The sequence below is a fragment of the Aegilops tauschii genome, chromosome 3 (assembly GCF_002575655.3).
Source record: "Aegilops tauschii subsp. strangulata cultivar AL8/78 chromosome 3, Aet v6.0, whole genome shotgun sequence".
Taxonomy (NCBI): domain Eukaryota; kingdom Viridiplantae; phylum Streptophyta; class Magnoliopsida; order Poales; family Poaceae; genus Aegilops; species Aegilops tauschii.
This window is the reverse complement of record NC_053037.3, coordinates 618,950,676-618,973,864: the sequence shown is the minus strand read 5'-3', so window position 1 is coordinate 618,973,864 and position 23,189 is coordinate 618,950,676. Positions and strand designations below refer to the sequence as shown.

General features: G+C 47.4%; 2 protein-coding genes across 2 annotated transcripts; one reads left to right on the top strand and one right to left on the bottom strand.

Annotated features, from left to right (window-relative positions):
* Positions 1-8,462: 8,462 nt before the first annotated feature.
* LOC109786178 (uncharacterized) lies at positions 8,463-9,804 on the bottom strand. Its single transcript, XM_020344762.3, has 2 exons — positions 9,472-9,804; positions 8,463-9,349 (listed from the first exon to the last, which is right to left on the bottom strand). Exons 1-2 carry the CDS (start codon positions 9,734-9,736, stop codon positions 8,628-8,630), a joined length of 987 nt encoding a protein of 328 aa, XP_020200351.3. The 5' UTR covers positions 9,737-9,804; the 3' UTR covers positions 8,463-8,627.
* Positions 9,805-16,634: 6,830 nt separating this feature from the next.
* LOC109776395 (uncharacterized) lies at positions 16,635-17,922 on the top strand. The gene is made up of 2 exons (XM_020335035.2): positions 16,635-16,939; positions 17,017-17,922. Exons 1-2 carry the CDS (start codon positions 16,669-16,671, stop codon positions 17,736-17,738), a joined length of 993 nt encoding a protein of 330 aa, XP_020190624.1. The 5' UTR covers positions 16,635-16,668; the 3' UTR covers positions 17,739-17,922.
* The last annotated feature ends 5,267 nt before the right edge of the window (positions 17,923-23,189 follow it).

The following is a 23,189-nucleotide window of genomic DNA, read 5'->3' as shown; positions in this document are numbered from 1 at the left end:
GCGGGCGCGCTCGGGTCAGAGAGAGGGGAGTGAGCGAGCAGGAAGAGAGAAGGGGGAAATGGCGAGGCGTCCAGGGGGAGTGGATGTGGCGGTAGGTGAGGGGGAGGAATCGAGGCATTTGGGGGCATGGAGGCCTTATCCTCCCCTTGACACCGGCGAGGGGGTCCGGTGGCGACCGCGCCCTGTAGCGGCGCGCGACCGAGGAACAGGAAGGGGGCGCGGTGCGGGGAGCTGGGCCGGCTTCCTGGGATGGGCCGAGCCCAAGGGGATGCCAGGGGCTCTCCCACCTCTTTGCTTTTCCTTTTCCCTTTTTTTCAGCAGCTTTTGCTTTTTCTTTTAGCCACAAAGGACTTTGCAAAAATATGCCACTGGCCAAAACAATTTCATAGAATTATTGTGCACTGCCACAAAAAGAGATTGTGAGGCTTTTGAAAATGTTTGCAATTTTTATAAATTAAAAGCCATTTAATCTAATGTTTTAGCCACTGCTTTAATTGGTTTAGGCCATTTAAACACCTTGCAAAAAGTTGGTTCACCATCAATATTAACAAATGATTATTTGCCACATGATGAACATTTTAGTTTTCATGTCTGAAAAATATGAATTTTTGACTTCAGGTTGGATTTGCATTTGAATTGTGATTTGGATCAAGTGAAGATTAGCAATAGTAAATGTGATGACATGGCACCATTAACAGGGGATTACTGTAGCATGACACTGGGGGCGTTACATTCCTTCTTCCTCTTTTCTTCTTTTTCCTTATTTTACTTTTTCCTCTCCACTAACCTAAAATATACTAACCTAAAATGCACTAACAGTACAGCAAATCTAAAATGCACTAAATCAACTAACCTAAAATGCACTAACCTAAAATCGATATCTACTAACTACCTAAATAAAAAAATAATACATATATGAAAAAAAGCATATATGAACAATAAAATTCATCATTCATCTCATTATGTACATCCATGCATACATATGAACAAAAAACATCATATATATGATCATCTATGAACAAAAAAAGCATAATATAAAAAACTTATATGAACAAAACAGGGGAGGAAAAGGGGGCCGGCTGCTGGACCGAATGGGGAGGGGCGGCGCGCACCGTCGAGGCAGGGCACGGGCGCGGTCGGCGCGCCGACGGCGAGCTCGGGGCGGCACGGACACGGCGAGCTCGGTGCAGGGCGCGCAGGGGCACGGCGGCGGCGCGGACACGGCGAGCTCGGGCCAGGGCAGGGGCGAGTGCGTCGACGGCGAGCACTGGCAGGGGCGATCATGTACAAAACGTTGAGAGTGTTACGGCAAAAACTGGATGCACTTCGTGTACAAAATGGTCAATCTGTTTCGAAGTATCAGGGTTCATACGGAAACTCGTCTGTTACAAGGCATTTCATTTCTTCACATGTAATTGCAGTGATATTCTAGATCAAAGGCATCATCATAATAGTTGTGGAGAGAAAGTCTTCACTTTCTTCGCTTGTGTCCTTTGCTTATTGCGCCGTAACTATGGATATTCTTCATCGCTTAACAGGGTGCTTGGGTCAGCCTTGACTTTGAAGGGAGGAATTTCATGAAACTTTTCATAATCTTAAGACATGTCTGTCTTGCCCTCCAATCCCACGATGTCTCTTTTTCCTGAAAGAACTATGTGGCGCTTTGGCTCATCGTAGATGTACTCGCTTCCTTATCTTTTCTTTTTCTCTGTTTGGTAGACATGTCCTTCACATAGAAAACCTGCGCCACATCATTGGATCGGACGAATGGTTCGTCTGTGTACCCATGATTCTTCAGATCCACTGTTGTCATTCCGTACGGTGGGTCTACCTGTACCCCGCCTCCTGACAGATTGACCAATTTGCACTTAAACAAAGGGACCTTAAAATCATGTCCGTAGTCAAGTTCCCATATGTCCACTATGTAACCATAATATGTGTCCTCTCCCCTATCGGTTGCTGCATCAAAGCGGACACCGCTGTTTTGGTTGGTGCTCTTTTGATCTTGGGCGATCATGTAAAATGCATTCCCATTTATCGAGGGCCTTCTGACGAAGAATACCATGTGGAAGTTGAGTTCAGATGTTAGGGGATTGTAAGAGATCTTATATTGTATATATGTAGCCAGTAGCGTCGGATAGATATACGAAAACTTATTGTTCGATCAATCTCTCATAGAAGGAGAGGTCGATCACTTCTCTTTGTATATGTTCATGACGATCTTCTGTACTTAATGGTTTCCTTCATTTGCTTACTAGCTAGCATGTCGAGTCCTCTCTATACGTATAGTACGTAGCGTCGACCAAGCATGGAGATAAGAGAGGACACTTCTCTCTATTAGCAAGCTAACACAATATATGAAACCCCTAAATTAACCCTACAAAACAACCAACCCCCCCCCCACTTTAAAAAAAACCCCAGCCCCTGATCTGCTGACGCGTGGACGCTTATTGGTCCCGGTTGGTGCTACCAACCGGGACCAAAGGCCCCCCTGCCTGGGCAAGCCGCAGCGGCCACGTGGAGCAGCATTTTTCCCGATTCATGGGCGAACCGGGACCAAAGGTTTTGGGCATTAGTACCGACCCTTTAGTCCCGGTTGCCGAACCGGGACAAATGGGCCTTATGAACCGGGACAAATGGGCCTTTTTCTACTAGTGTGGTAGGATTTCTGGATCGATCACCTTTTGAGAGATTGCATTGAGGAATGCACATAACTTCACAATGGCTAATCGAACGTTTTCCGGTAAAAGCCCCCTCAATGCAACCGGAAGCAGTTGCATCATAATCACGTGGCAGTCATGAGATTTTAGGTTCTGAAACTTTTTCTCGGCCATATTTATTATTCCCTTTGTATTTGACGAGATCTTCATACTTTGCAGGCATTCAAAGAAAATTTCCTTCTCTTCTTTGGTAAGAGCGTAGCTAGCAGGTCCTTCATACTGCTTTGGAGCATGCCGTCTTTTTTGTGCAAACGTTGCAGGTCCTCCTATGCCTCCGGTGTATCTTTTGTCTTCCCATCCACGCCCAAGAAGCCTAGCAGGTTCACGCAAAGGTTCTTCGTCACGTGCATCACGTCGATTGAAGAGCGGACCTCTAGGTCTTTCCAGTAGGGTAGGTCCCAAAATATAGATTTCTTCTTCCACATGGGTGTGTGTCCCTCAGCGTCATTCGGAACAGATAGTCCGCCGGGACCCTTTCCAAAGATTACGTGTAAATCATTGACCATAGCAAGTACGTGATCACCGGTACGCATGGCGGGCTTCTTCCGGTGATCTGCCTCGCCTTTGAAATGCTTGCCTTTCTTTCGACATGGATGGTTGGTCGGAAGAAATCGACGATGCCCCAGGTACACATTCTTCCTGCATTTGTCCAGGTATATACTTTCCGTGTCAGCTAAGCAGTGCGTGCATGCATGGTATCCCTTGTTTTTCTGTCCTGAAAGGTTACTGAGAGCAGGCCAATCATTGATGGTTACAAACAGCAACGCATGCAGGTCAAATTCCTTCTGTCTGTGCTCATCCCACACACGTACACCGTTTCCATTCCATAGCTGTAAAAGTTCTTCAACTAATGGCCTTAGGTACACATCAATGTCGTTGTCGGGTTTCTTAGGGCCTTGGATGAGTACTGGCATCATAATGAACTTCCGCTTCATGCACAACCAAGGAGGAAGGTCATAGATACATAGAGTCACGGGCCAGGTGATGTGATTGCTGCCCTGCTCCCCAAAAGGATTAATGCCATCCGTGCTTAAACCAAACCATACGTTCCTTGCGTCATCTGCGAACTCCTCCCGGTACTTTCTCTCGATTTTTCTCCACTACGACCCGTCATCGGGTGCTCTCAACTTCCCGTCTTTCTTTCGGTCCTCTCTGTGCCATCGCATCAACTTGGCATGCTCTTTGTTTCTGAACAGACGTTTCAACCGTGGTATTATAGGAGCATACAACATCACCTTCACAGGAACCCTCTTCCTGGGGGGGCTCGCCGCCAACATCACCAGGGTCATCTCGTCTGATCTTATACTGCAATGCACTGCATACCGGGCATGCGTTCAAATCCTCGTACGCACTGCGGTAGAGGATGCAGTCATTAGGGCATGCATGTATCTTCTGCACCTCCAATCCTAGAGGGCATACAACCTTCTTTGATGCATACGTACTATCGGGCAATTCGTTATCCTTTGAAGCTTCTTCTTCAATATTTTCAGTAGCTTCTCAAATCCTTTGTCAGGCACAGCATTCTCTGCCTTTCACTGCAGCAATTCCAGTATAGTACCGAGCTTTGTATTGCCATCTTCGTAATTGGGGTACAACCCTTTTTTGTGATCCTCTAACATGCGACAGCTTCTCCTTTTCACTTTCGCACTGTCTCTTTGCATCAACAATGACCCGGCGGAGATCATCATCGGGCACATCGTCTGGTTCCTCTTGATCTTCAGCTTCCCCTGTTGCAGCATCACGGTATTCAGGGGGCACATAGTTGTCATCATCGTCTTCTTCTTCGTTGTCTTCCATCATAACCCATATTTCTCCGTGCTTGGTCTAAACATTATAGTGTGGCATGAAACCCTTATAAAGCAGGTGGTTGTGAAGGATTTTCCGGTCAAAGTAAGACTTCGTATTCCCACATATAGGGCATGGACAACACATAAAACCATCATGCTTGTTTGCCTCAGTCACTTCGAGAAAATTATGCACGCCCTTAATGTACTCGGAGGTGTGTCTGTCACCGTACATCCATTGCCGGTTCATCTGTGTGCATTATACTCCCTCTATTTTTGTATACAAGGCCATAAACTCATATTACAGGTACCAAGACAAATGTCAATGTCTTCTAAGTCAATGTTGCAAGCCAGCTTGTCTCCTTGTTTGCCGTGTAAATTAATGTGTATTCTTCTCTTTCATGCGCATCGAGCCAATGCTCCCACTCCCGCATGCATGCAAGGATAATTAATGTCCTACTTTGTTAGTACTACGAGGCAAACACCATTAATATTGCATCGATTAGTGTTAGTGGCCTTGTATATCTGCAAATTGTAATTTTGATAGTGGCCTTGTATATAAATATGGAGGGAGTATATAATTAAGTGTGTCAAAAACCATTACAGAACATCATGAATAGATAAGTGACCAAATTAATAGAAGTTCATCATCACATTAAAACCAAAGTACATACATAGTTCTCATTGAACAACATATAGCTCTCCACAGCATCTAATTAAACCATACATTGAAACTGTGTAAAACATTTCAATACAACAACAAATGCGATCATAATCGCAAATAAGGTAACAATTGATCCAATGGCATAATGATACCAAGCCTCGGTATGAATGTCATATTTTCTAATCTTCAAGCGCATTGCATCCATCTTGATCTTGTGATCATCGACGACATCCGCAACATGCAACTCCAATATCATCTTCTCCTCCTCAATTTTTTCCTTCAAGTAATTGTTTTCTTCTTCAACTAAATTTAACCTCTTGAAAATAGGGTCGGTTGTAATTTCCTATTCACATACCTCCTAGATAAAAAAATCTGTGTCACTTTGGTCGGCATAATTGTCATAAAAAATAAATGAACCAAATAGTTATAAAAGATAATATATACCACATCTGAATCATATACAGGACGAGGGCCGACGGGGGCGGATACCAAAACCATCGCACTATATAATAACAAACAATAATAAAAGTAAGAAAATGCGATCATAATCACCACCAAAGTAACAATTGATCTAAATCATACAAGTTTTTTTTCTTTTAGAAAGAAGATAAGAATAAGAGGCTCAACACGGTGGTGCCGGCGACGAGATCGGCGCGGGCGATCGACAGCGGTGAACACGGGGACGGGACGTGACGGACCGCTAAACATAGAAAAATCTTGAGGAAAATGGAGCTTGGAGGTCGAGCTTGGAGAGGAGAAAGCTTAAGTAGTGTGGCTCGGGCATTTCATCGAACACCTCATGTGCATAGGAGGTGAGCTATAGCACCACAAAGCCCTCCCCTCGCCGGCCAGAAAAAACAGAGTAGTGGAGTGCTCTGCTCGCGGGCGAGGGGGTATATATAGCCACATCATTGGTCCCGGTTCGTGGCCGGAACCGGGACTAAAGGCCCCCCTTTGGTCCCAGTTCCAGCCACGAACCGGGACCAATGGATGTGGGCCAGGAGTGAGGCCCATTAGTCTCAGTTCGTGTCTGAAACCGGGACAAAAGGGTCCAGACAAACCGGGACCAATGCCCCACGAGGCCCGGCCGCCCCCTGGGCGCATGAACCGGGACGTATGCCCCCATGGGTCCCGGTTCGTGATTGAACCGGGACTAATAGGCTGGCCAGGTCTGGCCCAAAGCCCTTTTTCTACTAGTGTATATTAGCCATGAGCCGCCGCGGTCGCCGCCGCCACTACCACGGCATGGCCTATGGCATTGATATGAGGCCCTCTGATGCTAAGGAGAGGGAGGGGCAAGGTTGCCGTTGAAATTTCTATGCATGGACTGGCAAACCCCTTCGAAACCTCATCCGCTCAAGCATGAGTGGATCTTCTTGTACGATAACCCGCTAGAGAAGCCTAGGGAGGTCGTCTAGGGGATATCCATCTACACCTTCCATACCATCGAAAGGTTCTTGAGGTTTTTCCACTTTCATCCACACAACCCCCCCCCCCCCCCCACTCACCCACCCCAAAGAACATCCTAGTGCCTGATATGGCTAGACTCGCTCATTCAATAAAACAATTGGATTGTAGGAATGTTGCCGACATAAAATAATTCATCATGTTTCGCCTTGGTAAGTATAATTTAGAGACAACGAAAATAACACATCATGTTGTGAAGCCTTCAAACTTGTTACAAATGTATCAATGCATAATAGCCCTTAACACTATAATAATTTATTTGTTATAGTCAGAGTTTCCTTTACCATTGTTTGTACATAGGCAACATAACAATTCAGTTTGGTTTATGTTGCTTCGTTTTTGGTGTTTAGGTATGCATTATGCTTTCGTTGATATGCTTCATTTTTTATCATATACAACATGCAATACTCTTATTTTCTCTTTTGCGCTCTAGTTAGTCAATGATATGATAGTTTAAGAAGGTTTGCATTTCAACTAGATTCGTACTATTTTCTATCTATAAATACACTGTTCTCCCTATTTTTTAAGGTCTCACAATCAATTGAGGTCTCCAATTTGAAATTGGGTCACTCAATTTTGACCGCGTCAACAATTTCTTAAGGATCTCCTTTATTAAAGTCTTTTAATTCACTATGCTCCCTAATCGCACTATGCTTCCTAATTTCTAAGGCCACACAATCAATGGAGGTCTTCAATACAGGATTGGGTCATCGGATTTGACTGAGTCAACAATTTCTCAAGGAGCACTCTTATTAAATTCTGAATTCACTATGCTTCCTAATTTTGAAACACTCCCATTCAATTGAGGTATTTAATTTTGGATTTGGTAAACGATTCTGACTGGGTCAACCTTTTTACAAATCAATCGACAACAACTGGCCATAAAAATGTATCAACCCCGTGCACCCTCTCACCACCTAGAAAAAATGCCAACATGTGATACTGCAGCACCAATATAGTACATGTAGCCACCGACGCAGAAAATTTTCACACATAAGTATGGGTTGATTAGCAGATAACACCGAATCACACTATGAAAGGCCCACCATAACACCACATTATAAATAAAAAGAAAACACACTTCATCGTGTCCTCCACTCATCAAATCAAATCCCCCCTCGGTTCCAAAATAAGGTCTTTTTTAAAGTCATTTCTTTAACTTTTATCAAGTTGAGAGCCAAAAATTCCAGATCCACAATACTACAAATATAAGAAAGTTCATTTCATGATGAGTCCAATGATACCAATTTGATATTATGTATATTGAATAGTCAAACTTAAGATTTTCTAAAAAAGTAGCACACCTTATATTTTGAGAAGAGAGAGTAAAGAAATTATGAAAACCAAACAACACCAACGGCTCAGCAAAGCGCGTCCAACCCTTCTAGTTTTCATTGTCTCTAGACGAGTTAGGCATATACTCCCTCCATCCGGTGAAAAGTGTACATATAGAAATTTTAGGTCAAATGATGAAGTGGAGTAAAAAATGCATTGAAAAGGGGCAAGCCACCATCTCTCTCCTCTTTAATTATCCTACCCCCAATGACCTAAGTGCATGTAGAAAATAAAGAGACCATGTCTAGAATGCTATTGGTCTTGATTACCGTGTGATGAGAGAGAAATATTTTTTTCTACTTGAATGTGCATTGGGAAGATAGATGTACACTATTTTGTGGGCAAATTTTAAAGCCAAACTTTTACACTTTTCACCGTACGGAGGGAGTAAGTATATAAGTAGAATATGAGAGCTCCAGCTAGCACATCTGAGCTCTAGGTTATCACGAGTTCAAATTTCTTTTTGTTCATCGAAAACAATAACAAAATTATAACGAATCTTCTCATTGATTTACACATATGAAGCAAGCTCACAGTGATATCTTGGACAGTAACAACAATTAATAATCTTACAACAATTATCAACTACTTTTGTCCGTGAGAACAAATTTATTTATGACTCTCACACACGGATGGTGGCCACATTGAAGCCACACTTTAGTTAGCCTGAGCAGTAACCATGGAGATGCCAACATGGTGGCCAAACCTTGCCACTTCGCAGTCTGTGGCAAAGATGCCAGAGGAGACATACCTAGTAGCACCACCCATAACCGGCATGTTAGCACTCACGCTAAGCTTGTTGACATAATCGGAGCGATAGGTCTGCCCTAGCACGCCGTGGACATCCTCAGTAAGGTTGTTGAACTTGAACCCGATGTCCAAATGTGCAAGGCTGTCATCCTTGGTCACACCATAATTATGGATGCGGGAGTCCTCCTCACTGATGGGCACAACTTTAGCCATGATATCGAACACGCCCTGGAGCTGCACCCTCACACCATTGGTGACAGCAGTCCTAGTGACGGTCAACCCTGGAACGATGTCAGACTCCCATGTGGCACCAAGGTTCGCAGGGATTTCAATGGGTGCTCCGTCTAAGGCCATCTCTAGGCGGTCAATGTCGTTGTTCCACTCAATGGTCTTCTGGGCACCCATATACAGCTGATGGTCGGCGAAGCGGATGCCTAGAGCCTGGATCCAGGTGAAGTCACGGCTCATGGTGGGGTTGCGCTTGCCGATGAAATGAGCGTTGATGTGGAGGTCGGCATCGGAGACGACACAGAAGTCCTGATCCTTCTTGCCATGGAAGTAGAAGTTGTTGCCGTCGGCACCAGTGAAGCGTGGGTCCCCGCACGACATGCCGGGGTAGAAGTCGCACACTTGTACAAAAATGTTAAGTAATTAATTTAAGCATCTCGACTTCTTAATTGGTATGGACATAACTAGTATGTGTGAATATATGTATACGTGTGATACGCATGATGTATGTATATATGCTTACAGCAGTAGGTCTTGCAGCCTGGGCACATAACGATGCACTCGTTGGGGCAGCGCTTGTCGCAGGTGGCGACGCAGGGGTTCTTCCCGTCCTTGGTGTCATCGCAGGAGAGCACCTGGTCCCTCTTACCGAACCGGCCCGGGTGGATCATGTGGGAGTTCTTAGGCAGCGCAGGGCCCACTGGCGCCTTCGCCTGAGCATCGGCGACGGCGATGAAGGCGCACAGGGCTAGCAAGGCAGCAAGCACTGCCGCGAGTTGCCGGGCCATCTTGTTGGCACGGCGTTGTCCCTACTTGAAGTGACGAAGTTTCTAGCTAGGTTGAGATATTCTCTGTTTGGTAGTGATGGTGAGTTGGGAGGGATACACTGGATGGTGCCAATTTTATAGCCCAACTTGGATGTGCCTACTACTAGGTTGGTCTGAGCTTACTGGATTCATGGTGATTTGTTTATGACTTGGATTGTGGGTTTGGCAAAGGTATCACCTTTTGATCATCATAATTACACTCTTGTAATTAGCTGGCTTTGGCCAACTACTGTTCCTGCTTTCCCAAACAAGAATTGATCACTAAACATGGTGATTCTCTTTCACATGGTACTAGACAACTTCATGGCGAAGCCACTTCTATATGTTAGGCATATGTATGAGCGACGGAATCAATTATCTTTGCTGTTGGTGTCAGCAAGGCTCCGCGGGGAGTCAGCTTGGCCGAAACAGAGACACGCATCTGATGCCATCCTGTCTTAACCATCCTTCACATATAGTGCATTGACTTTGCCTTTGATTGGCTACTTAGCTGGTAACCTCTGTTTAGTAATCACTTGCAGGCATATTTTGCTTGGTGTCCATTACAATAACTTGCGTTGGATCCAGTTAACTAGGTAGATCTGAGTTGGATAAATTAGGACTTGGATTCAGAGTTCGGGAAAGGTGCATGTGTATACCTTTTGATTGTCCTAATCCGACTCTACCTAGCTGGCTCTCATGGTCAACTATGATTCCTTCGTTGTTAAACAAGAATAGTCTACAGTCGATTCTCTTCCACGCAGGGTAAAACTTTATCAACATCACTTCACGGCTAATATCACTTCAGGGTGTGCATACTTCCTATCTGTTGTCATCCATCAGACTTTTTTTTTTTTGCGGGAGTCATGCATCAGTAATACTAGGAAGCATGCAAATATCAGTTCTTCTGTTAGTACTTGTTCGTTGTTTAGGTGTGATTTTCATTCATTAGCGGTTCCTTCAGTTCCTGGAAAACAACCGAAAAAGCTCGTGTATTGCCTCAATGCGAAGTTACAAGTCAGTGAAAGCTCTCTCTATCCAAACATGTGCTATTCTCCAAAACAAATCCATGATTTGTTTTTCTGACAAAGGGTGGACTTTATTTGTTGAAAATCCTACATTAAGAAGATACAAACACGGTGAGAACACTGGTCTCTGCATAGCTAGAAATCAATGATAGCTGCAATGTGTGAACTAATTCCCTGTTGTCTTAGAACTTTCCTAAATATTAGTCATTTGAAATGTCGCGTTATTAATCTAAAATTGGGGCATTTCCTCCTCGGAGCCTTTCTTGAGGTTGTAGTGGTTGTCTTGGTCGGGTATGTTGTGTTGACGATGGTCTTGGGCCTCGGCACCCTTGTATCTGGCTCGGACGACGTCCCTTGAGTGCTAGTCCGGTGTGTGTGGTTTTCGCCGGTTTCCCTTAATTAGCCGATGCCATGTATGGTTTTTGGGTCCGGTTTCCCTTATTAACCGGACCAACTCTCTTCTTCTATATGCAATGCGGAAGCTCCCCGCCCTCTGACGAGGTTCCGTCAAAAGGTGGGGACGATGGTTGGATCTTGATCAAGGTTTTTAAAAGGTACTTAATTTTTTTAGAATAAAAATCAAGTAACCGATTGAAAAGCCGGATGCCGCTGCATATGATTTTCGCCGGTCTTGTATACGAGGGTACAAAGAGTCAAGAACCTGGAGGTAAGATACAAGGATCCAGAGAGAATGAGCACAAACAAGACATGAGTTACCTAGGTTCAGACAAATACGGGTAATGGCCCTATTTTCTACCTTAAGATGGTCCTTTTATAGTACACAAAGGTTGTAAGATGTGTTTCTTAGGACATCTCCAAAGCAGACTCTCAAACCTTCAGCAAGCATCCGTACCGCGCTGTCGGGACGCAGTTTGCCATCCAACATACCCGCATCGGTTCGCCGACTCATCCGGATGTCCGTTTTCCTGCGAACGGAGACAGATGGAGGGAGGGCTTTGCGGAAGTCCAGACATCCATCTGGTCAATCAAAAGCCACAATGTGCCCTCGTCCATGCAGGATGGCAGAAGACCGATGTTAATTTAGTGGACGCGACCGGGTCTGTGCCACGGGATAAGACCAAATTGGAGGAAAATGTGATTAGTAACTATTAGCATGATGTTTGGTGGAAGGCTTCACGCTAACTAGCTTGACTTGGCGGCAGACACATAGCTAGCTAGCAAAAGTGATTTACATAGTACAAAACTCTAATAATTACTACTCCCTCCGTTCCATAATGTTAGCTTGCAAAAACGTCTTACATTATGGGACGGAGTAGTACTACAGAGGCCAAAATCCTATTAAGCTAAAGCTTCCGAGTTGTTGGGCGGCTCGGAGAAGAGTTGCATTTTGTTTATCTCGATCTCTGGACTCCGAGTCCTTATACATGTATCTGGTCCTGGCCGCCAAGCTGAGTTCAATCCGATCTGATCTCCATATAATTCTAGCGAGAAGGAACATGATATCTTAGTTGGTTTGTCGTTCGGATTGTTTGCAATGTCTTTCTTCTTTATGCCTGAATCTCCGTGTTGAACGACCTCGGTAGTCTTCTAGAAGAGCTCCTCGATCGCATATAGGCACGTCTTCAGATCCCACATAAATAGAATATTCACCCAAATGTGGTAGTATATTCGTTCTCACTGGCCTCAAATTTTGCATTACGCTTGTTATATTTGTTTTCACACTCACACCATGTCAGACGACCATAATACACACTTCTGTGTCTGTTACCAGGGGCACATCCACATAGGGTCATGGGCGTACAGATATACACCCGAAATGTTCGTGCAAAAAAATCACACACACACACACACACCTCAAACGTGAAACTAATAAAAAGCCCATCACGTTTGGTCACTTTCTGACCGAAATTCAAGACCTTTGATCTTTACCTACCCGCTAATCTCCACTTAAACTCGTAAGTACCGCTTGGTACGAGTGGTACCACGATTGGTCACTTTCTGCCCGAAATGCGACTTACAAGTTATCCCACAAAGCAATCAACTTAAGCTTCTTCTTTTTTAAAATAACAATGACATTAAAGCGTAGCATTACACTTTGCCCGCAGCACAAGCGGCCCATTAGGCCTTGTACAATGGGAGGTGTTTAGAGAGATGCTTAGAAAATAAACCGGATTTTTCTGAAGCACCGATGCCTATTTCTACAGGAGAGACGCTTAGTTAAGCGTCTATCCTATACAAATAAGCACCGATGCTTAAGAAAAGCCTGATTTATTTCTCTAAGCACCTCTCCTAAGCACCTCCCATTGTATAAGGCCTTAGACAGCTCAGTGCTCCACCTGGCCAGCGACTCAGAGTAGGCCGTGGTGTATTCCAAGACGCCATCGTGAACATGAGCACTAATTGATGTTGATTCTATCGATAACTTCTACTATAGGCAACTTCTACTCCCTCCGTTTCAAAATAGATGACCCAACTTTGTACTAACCTTAATACAAAGTTAGTATAAAGTTGGGTCATCTATTTTGAAACGGAGGAAGTAGCTATGAGAGCAGTTCAATAAAAAACTTGTAGCGTTGAGAGAGTATTTGTTCCAGTAATTCCGTGGCAATTGAGGTACAAGATAAGACGGGGAACCAACTCTAGAATAAAATGCTTGGTTACAATTATTGAGCGAGAATGATTTTGCAGTGAAGAATGATGCGCGTTGGAGTGACGGACGGAGTGATTTTGCAGTGAAGTATATGACGCTCGGATGGGATTCTCTCTTATGTTCAGATACAAGGCCATGCTACTTGCCTACTACCGCTCACACAAAATGTGAGGGTTTTATGGATATTGGTAAGTCCAAAAACCGCCAATTTTTCTCAACTGAACTTAAGTTTCTCATAAACTTCGTGTATCATAATGTTTCATTGTGTGCATGTCATGACCGGCATATTAGGGGCTTAGCCCAGTTAGTTGTGGCCCAGTTTATCTTATCGTTATTAGGGGCTTAGCCCAATTATCTTATTAGGAGGATTATATAAACTCGTGTAAGGACCCATTTTGACATTAAGCAAGAAGCAATCATATTTGCTCGGCTTTCTTAGGGAGCCGGGAGACCTAACCCTAGTCGCCGCCCCTGCGCTCTCTCTCTTGCGCGCGCACACAACGACGGCGCCCCAGCGCCGGCGACCACGCCTTCCTCCACGCCATCCCTCCTTCCACCCTTACAACCTGAGACCACGCGCTGGTAGGGATCTGGTTCCTACCAATTTGGTATCAGATAGCTTCGGTGCGATCATGTCCTCGCCGCCGCCCACCCCGACCTGCCCGCTGCCGATCGCGACGACCGCCCTGATGGCCACCACGGCCAGCGCCCCGCTCTTGCCGGTACCGGTCACCTCCGCCGCGCCCATCCCCGTCGTCTTCACCCCGAAGGAGATGACGGCTGCCATCCGGGATCTCACCCAGGCGGTCACGGGCATCTACACCTTCCTCGCGAGATCCTATGGGCTGCAGCCGCCTCTGCCCTTTGCCACCGCCCCGTCGTGGCAGCCGCCATCCTCGGCGACCCCCCTCGCCGCCGCCATGCAGCACTTGCCGTGGCAGCCGCCACCAGCGACTAACCCCGGCGCCTTCACCATGCAGCAGGGGCAACAGCTGCAGCCGCCGCCACCGGCGACCGCGGCCCTGGGCATCCCGACGACGGGCCCGGGAGTGCCCATCCACCAGGTCCGGTTTCCCCTGTCGCCATCTCCGTTACCGGCCTGGCTCGCTGGGTCCCTTGAGCCGGTCTACACGACAGCCTCGGTCGGGCCGCGCGTGCTGCCCCCGCCGGTGACGCACCCGGTCATGCAGTCTGGTGGGTCCTTGGGCTCCGCCGAGCCCTTTGCCAGCGTCGACGGGCCCCTGTTCCAGGGCAGCACCCTGATGCCCGCCTACTCGACCCCGTCATCCTCGCTGCTCCGTGCTGACGAGGCGCACCCGCCCATCGTCCACGTCCAGATGCCGCCGAGATTCTCCAAGCTGGAGTTCGCGACCTACGACGGCACCGTCGACCCCCCTGAATTGGCTCAACCAATGCGACCAATTTTTCAGGGGACAGTGCACGCTCGCGTCCGACCGCACTTGGATCGCCTCGTATCATCTCCGAGGAGCCGCGCAGACGTGGTACTACGCCCTCGAACAGGACGAGGGCAACATGCCACTGTGGGAGCGCTTCCGCGATTTGTGCCTCTTGCGCTTCGGTTTGCCTATACGCGGGAGCCGTCTGGCGGAGCTTGGGCGTTTTCCGTTCCTCACCTCAGTGCAAGACTTCGCCGACCGCTTTTAGGCACTGGCGGGCCACGCCCCCACCGTTTCGGCTCGGCAGCGGGCTGAGCTCTTCGTCGGCGGCCTACCGGACCACATCCGTGTGGACGTGGAGATGCGCGGGCCACAGGACCTCCAGACGACCATGTACTACGCCAGCGCGTTCGAGCGTCGCGCGGTGGCCATCCAGCAAGCGCCACCGCCCCAGGCCGCTGGGCCGCTACCCTGGCCGGAAGTTCCCGTGCAGGGTCGGCCTGCCCAGGCTTCCGCAGCGCCCCTCGCCGCGGCTGCGGCACGCCCATTCCACCGGCTCACCCCTGCCGAGCAACTCGAGCGTCGCCGCCAAGGGTTGTGCTTCAACTTCGACGAGCCCTACGTACCGGGCCACGCCTGCCCACGACTCTTCTACCTGAAGGCTGCAGACTACATTGAGGAGGACCCCGCCGCCGCCGGCCTCGGCGACCAGCGCGCCCCAGTTGACGCGGAGGTGTTTGGCGGCCATTGATCTTCCCCGCCTTCCAGCTCGAGGACGAGTTGTTTGTGCAGGTGGGGAGAGATGTTATGACCGGCATATTAGGGGTTTAGCCCAGTTTATCTTATTGTTATTAGGGGCTTAGCCCAATTATCTTATTAGGAGGATTATATAAACTCATGTAAGGACAAGGACCCGTTTTAGGATTAAGCAAGAAGCAATCATATTTGTTTGGCTTTCTTAGGGAGCCGGGAGACCTAACCCTAGCCGCCGCCCCTGCTCTCTCTCTCTCTCTCTCTCTCGTGCGCGCGCGCACGCAACGACGGCGCCCCAGCGCCGGCGACCACGCCTTCCTCCACGCCATCCCTCCTTCCACCCCTAAAACCTGAGACCACCCCTGGCAGGGATCCGGTTCCTAGCAGTGCACCTGTTTCGGACTGGATTTTCAAGTTATAACACTCTCCATTATAAAAAAATGTTTCTAAATTTAGCTTGAGAAGCGGAAAAAAATGACTAATCATCTTGAATTGGCTATCGTTGTTTCCCTTGCTCTGAGTTGAATTTGTAACTGGAATTTTGGGACATAATATATATTAGAGATGTATTCTATAGAGATTGATCGAGCCATACAGTACGCGATGAAATGCGTTGTTGATCCCGTATGTGGCGTGGCATGCGAAAGCAAGACGTAGCTAGCTAGCCACCTTGTGCATGCACACCACGCACGGTGCTGTACGTGCACGCAGCGCGCAATCGAAGCGATGCCAGCCGCTTTACGTGCCCTGATACCAGATTCAGGCGCCGGGTGCGATGGAGATGGCACATGATAGTATCATTTTGTGCCATGCATGGCTGCGTCGAGCGGCTCGCCGGAGCCTATAAGCAGCTTCCTTCCTCACCACGCCCGCCGGCCGCCCGTCTCCTGCGCAACCGGCACTGCACGACGCGCTCTCGCTTCACCACCAATCCTCCCCGGCCCCCTATCGATGGACCTCATCTCGTCTCCCTATAAATCGCCTTCCATGTAACACGTCAAATATCAATCCCATCAACACACAGGGCTAGCTTAGCTAGCTTAGCAGCCGCCCCCCACCCCCCCCCCCCCCCCCCCCCACCCCCCCACACACACACTATTACTCGGCTAGCTCTGTTTGCGCAAGATGGCGAGGGCATCGTCCGTGTCCATGGGTGTGGTCGCCGCCGCGGCGGTGCTGGTGTTCCTGTGCGCGACCGCCGTGCCGGCCGCCGCCCAGGGCAAGAAGGGGCTGCCGAAGAACTCCCACGTGATCCACCCGGGGGGGTTCGGGAGGAGGGACCAGGTGCTCTCCTGCGACGACACAAAGGACGGCAACAGCCCCTGCGTCGCCCACTGCGACAAGCGCTGCCCCAACGAGTGCGTCGTCATGTGCCCAGGCTGCAAAACCTACTGCAGTAAGCATAGGCTAGCACATTCACATTGATTAATTGAGATGCTTAAATTAATTTAATTAATTATCCTCGTTTTCAAGTGTGCGACTTCTACCCGGGAGTATCCTGCGGGGACCCGCGCTTCACGGGCGCTGATGGCAACAACTTCTACTTCCACGGCAAAAAGGACCAGAGCTTTTGTGTGGTCTCCGACGCCGATCTCCAGATCAACGCCCACTTCATCGGGAAGCGCAACCCCGCCATGAGCCGCGACTTCACCTGGATCCAGGCCCTCGGCATCCGCTTCGCTGACCATCGCCTCTACATGGGCGCCCAGAAGACCGTCAAGTGGGACAGCAACATCGACCGCCTCGAGCTGGCCTTCGACGACATGCCCATCGAAATCCCCACCGCAATCGACGCCCAGTGGCAGTCCACCACCGTGCCCGCATTGACCATCACAAGGAGTGCCGCAACTAACGGCATCAGGGTCCAACTCAAGGGAGTGTTCGACATCTTGGCCAATGTGGTGCCCATCACAGAGAAGGACTCCCGCATCCACAACTACGGCGTAACCGAGGATGACAGCCTCGCGCACTTCGACATCGGCTTCAAGTTCCACAGCCTCACCGACGATGTCCACGGTGTGCTTGGCCAAACCTACCGCACCGACTATGTCAACAAGCTCAGTGTCAGCACCAACATGCCAATTATGGGCGGCACCTCTACCTACGTCACCTCCGACATCTTTTCCACCGACTGCAAGGTCGCCCGGTTTGGCCGTTCTTCTGGTATCTCCATGGTCACTGGCATGGCCACTTAAGCACCATATCTCAACGGCTGGCTCTAAGTGTCTTAACATGACATCGTAGAGTTAGCCCAGGAATAATCAATACCTATCTTCGACAGGCCGGTACCATCATGATACACACGATCATGTTATCTTAATACCCACATAAGCATGGTTTGTTCAATTGATATTTAAATGAAATAAAAGTGTTCACGAAGACTGTGGCACTTGAAATCCTTGTTATGTTTTATTTTTTAACTTTCAATCAATTTGTCAACTATCTTGCAGTACAAAGAACAACATAAGTAACAAAAAATACATCCAGGTCCATATACTATCTAACCACGACTACAAACATTAAAGCGAGGCAAAGGCGCGCCATCGCCATCGCCTTTCCCTAACCGGAGCTGGGAAACCTTATTGTACTAGACAGTCGGGATGCTGTCGTGCTAAGCATCCACAGGACCATGGCATCATAACATCAATCATCGCTGATGAAGAGAAGATTCAACCTATAAACACACGAGCAAAGTTGAACGAAGACCGGATCCAGGTGGACCTGCCGAAGACAACGTTTGACACACCTCCGCGACGGAGGCTAGGTGGGGAAATATCCTTGCCTTGTTCGATATTGTACGGTATATAAAATGCTCTGACACATGGCCCGAAACATAGTGAAAAAGAAAAGTAAAAGTACGCATTGAACAATTCACAACCTAGGAGGACAAAATATAGTCATGCTAAAAAATTTAGCAAATTTGTGATAGAATAAGAAATTGAGGGGGGGGGGGGTGAATTTTTTAGAGCGATTACTATAGCAAAAAACGTAATGCGCCACAATTGCGAGGTCCGCACCTTCTTTTAATTACTAACATGTAGCTTGCAGACGTTGCGTTGGCGTACTAGATGTTTTTAGAAAATAGGCGCAAGGAGCGCCTGGCTTTAAATTAATAAAGGCAACGTAGGCTAACGTTAAAAAGTTTTAATAGACTTACAAAAATGTCAAGAAGATCATAATAGCAAATTGAGGAAACACAACAAGACTCAAACTAAGCGCAAGATCATCAACGAGAGAGCATCGTTTTCATGAGGAAGCCTATGGAAACAGTGAAGATGTTTGATCTTGCGCAAGATTTCAGAAGCCGCATCACAGTCGTTCCTCTTCCCTAGAGGTTGCCATTGTTGAAACAATATGGGCCACTAAAAAATGTAATTAGCAGGGTGTGATGAAAAGATCCCTTCAATAGCCATTTTGTTACAAGTAGTCCAAAGTGCCCAATCCAAAGCACTAAATGTCTGCCAGGCCAAAGAGCAAGGCTGGTGGGCGGCATGTTGGGCGGTGCACTCTCGATTGTCTGGGTTGGTGCTGGTTTCGGGGTGGGAGAAATCCCTGGCGGCTCGTCCGCCACCGGCGTGACTGCGCCCGTGGGCGTTGCCGGACCTTTTTGAGGGGCGTCGGTGATACCCCTTCGCATCTACCAACCGCATACCGGGAGAAACCCTAACACCTGTCCGGGCAGCAGCGGCGTCGTCATCGTCACATTCCTTCATGAAGGTGTTGCTTGATGCACGAGACTTCGGAGTGCTAGGCGTGCGGTGGTACTTCTCCGGAGGGTGCGGCGGATATCGGCCATCTTCGCTTTTGAGCTGCCGGCGTCAGCATTTGTTTCTCTTTCTTTCTCTCGTTTTTTCTTTTGGGCTTGTTTGTGCTTCGGCCCGAGCTAGCTGATTGTATGGGTTGGTTGATGCTTCATAATATGAAACGGGGGGAAACCCTTTTTCGTAAGAGCAAGGCTGCCCACAGACAGCTCGAAGAAGTGAACGAGCTTCAAACATTGATTGCGGAATTCAACATAGGCCCAAGCATTCCCAGATAGAGCTCCATAGGAACTTGACGGGAGCGCATTGGAATAAAATGTGATACACATCTTTCGAAGATCCACACAGTGCGCAACACCCATTGCCTGGACCGTTACATTTTTTAAGGTTAAGAGCCAACAGGAGGTGGTCCATAGCCTCTTGCCAGATGAAAATGCGAAATTTCAGTGGCACTCTCGTAGCCCACAACGATTTGGCAAAACGAACTTCGGTACCTGGAACTAGTTTGGCATAAACAGATTTATCAGAGAAGATTCCCGAGTCCTCCAAATCCCATCTGATCGAGTCTTGGCTCGTTCTAAGCAAGACTGGTTCCACGAGGATGCAAAGAGCTTCCCAAGAGGATGTCTTCGCCGGCGATAGAGTGCGAATGTTGGCATCGCCGGACGCAAACACCTCGCTAACTCGGATTTGAGTTTCTGATGCAAATAACAAAAAGAGAAGGGAAGATGGCGTAGAGTCTTGTCCGAAATCCATTTCGAAAAGCTAAAATTTGGTTTCTCAGCCATTCCCAACCGAGAATTTTGTGGAAGGTCGAAAATATCTTTACATTTCTGAATCCCATTCCAGATTTGTGAGCTCTTGGATTTACATGCAAGTATGTATGAAAAAAGAGTGAAAACGGACAGAACTAGATGCTATCACATTTGTTTTCTTTTTTTTTTACAGAAGTGTATTTGAATACAGAAACCCTGAAAATGAATACGGAAACAGATACTATCGGAGATGGACACCGAGCTAATACAGAGAGGACACGGAAACGAAAGTGTGTATTGACCAGAACTTAAAACCCCCTTGAATCATAGAGAAATCCACACAAAAAGCAAACAAATTTAATGAATTTTTTACATGGCTAGAAAATAATATGGTTGTGTTAGCAACTTAGGGTTGTATTGCATTAGTACTGGACAATTTCGTGTAAGGTTTAGTTGAAATACATGTGTGGTCATAGAAGTTGGTCCTCAAATGATCCATTCTTCTTATTATGTCATTATGTGTTGTTTGGTAGTTGGGCTACAAAACAGCCATAGGCCTATAGTAGAAACCAAAATTTCATATTCACAAAAACGGAAAAGTTCCGTTTCCACGTCTGTTCCAGCAGAAAACACTGTTCCATTTTTGTTTCCGTTTCTGCACAAAAAATTCCATTTCCATTTTCGTTTCTGTTTTCATATTTCCTCTCCATTTTCATTTTTCCTCTGAAAAAGCGGAAACTTTCTGCTCCACTTTCATCCCTACATGCAAGGAAGGATCTGTTGGGGGTGTACTTAGCTTTTAGGATACAAGCCCAAAGGCCGTCGTCGTTTTGTGAAATTTTCCAAACCAATTTGGTAACTAGAGCAAGGTTCATCTTTCTCGAGTTAGAGATTCCTAACCCTTCGTGGCTCTTAGATCTACATAGTCAAGACATCTAACAACGTGATATTTATGTTCTTAGTATCCACTTCCTAGAAAAAATGAGCTGGCACTTTGTCAAATTTCATGTGCACTCCTTCCCCTAGAATAAAGAGGCCCATCACAGAAGTGTGGATGGCAGAGAGACAGGCGTTTGTGTGAGTTAACCTAGCCACAAAGGACATAGGTTTCCCTTTCCAAGAGTCACATCTCCTAATAACTTTCTCTACCGTGGGATCCCTGTCCGATTTAGTTGGAATTTTGTTCGCGTAGGGCGATGGGGAAATACGTTTTTTACATTTAAGCAGGTTGGCAATGTGCGTTCTTCCCTCGTCCGCATCCTGTCCAATAGTGAATGCTTCACTTTTGGTGATATTGATCTTCATCCCTGACAGCGCCTCGAAGCAAATGAGCAGAGTTTTAACCGTGGCAATATTGTGGAGGTCCGGTTGAAAGAGAAGAACCTTGTCGTCAGCATACTGGAGGCGTACCAAATGTCAACATTCCAACTATGCAGTGGACTGTTGGGGAACGTAGTAATTTCAAAAAAAAATCCTACGCACACGCAAGATCATGGTGATGCATAGCAACAAGAGGGAAAGTGTGTCCACATACCCTCGTAGACCGAAAGCGGAAGCGTTAGCACAACGCGGTTGATGTAGTCGTACGTCTTCACGATCCGACCGATCAAGTACTGAACGCACGGCACCTCCGAGTTCAGCACACGTTCAACTCGATGACGTGCCTTGAATTCCGATCTAGCCGAGCTTTGAGGGAGAGTTCCGTCAGCACGACAACGTGGTGGCGATGATGATGTTCTACCGACGCAGGGCTTCGCCTAAGGACCGCTACGATATTATCGAGGTGGATTATGGTGGAGGGGGCACCGCACACAGCTAAGAGATCCAAGGGATCAATTGTTGTGTCTCCAAGGGGTGCCTCCCTCCCCGTATATAAAGGAGTGGGGGAGGGGGAGGGGGCCGGCCACACTTGGCGCGCCCCATGAGGAGTCCTACTCCCACCGGGAGTAGGACTCCCCCCTTCCATGTGGGAGTAGGAGAGGAGAGGAAAGGAGAGAGGGGGGAAGGAAAGGCCCCCCCTCTCCTTGTCCAATTCGGACTGGGGGGGGGGGGGAGGGGGCGCGCGGCTGCCCCTTGGCCGCCCCTCCTCTTCTCCACTAGGGCCCAATAGACCCATTAGTCTCCCCGGGGGTTCCGGTAAACCCCCGGTACTCCAGTATATGCCCGATACTCCCCGAAACCATTCCGGTGTCCGAACATAGTCGTCCAATATATCAATCTTTATGTCTCGACCATTTCGAGACTCCTCGTCATGTCCGTGATCACATCCGGCACTCCAAACTACCTTCGGTACATCAAAACACATAAACTCATAATATAACAGTCATCGAACTTTAAGCGTGCGGACCCTACGGGTTCGAGAACTATGTAGACATGACCGAGATACGTCTCCGGTCAATAACCAATAGCGGAACCTGGATGCTCATATTGGCTCCCACATATTCTACGAAGATCTTTATCGGTCAAACCGCATAACAACATACGTTGTTCCCTTTGTCATTGGTATGTTACTTGCCCGAGATTCGATCGTCAGTATCTCAATACCTAGTTCAATCTCGTTACCGGCAAGTCTCTTTAGTCGTTCCGTAATACATCATCCCGCAACTAACTCATTAGTTGCAATGCTTGCAAGGCTTATAATGATGTGCATTACCGAGTGGGCCCAGAGATACCTCTCTGACAATCGGAGTGACAAATCCAAATCTCGAAATACGCCAACCCAACAAGTACCTTCGGAGACACCTGTAGAGCACCTTTATAATCACCCAGTTACGTTGTGACGTTTGGTAGCACACAAAGTGTTCCTCTGGTAAACGGGAGTTGCATAATCTCATAGTCATAGGAACATGTATAAGTCAAGAAGAAAGCAATAGCAACATACTAAACGATCAAGTGCTAAGCTGGCGGAATGGGTCAAATCAATCACATCATTCTCCTAATGATGTGATCCCGTTAATCAAATGACAACTCTTTGTCTATGGCTAGGAAACATAACCATCTTTGATCAACGAGCTAGTCAAGTAGAGGCATACTAGTGACACTCTATTTGTCTATGTATTCACACATGTATCATGTTTCCGGTTAATACAGTTCTAGCATGAATAATAAACATTTATCATGATATAAGGAA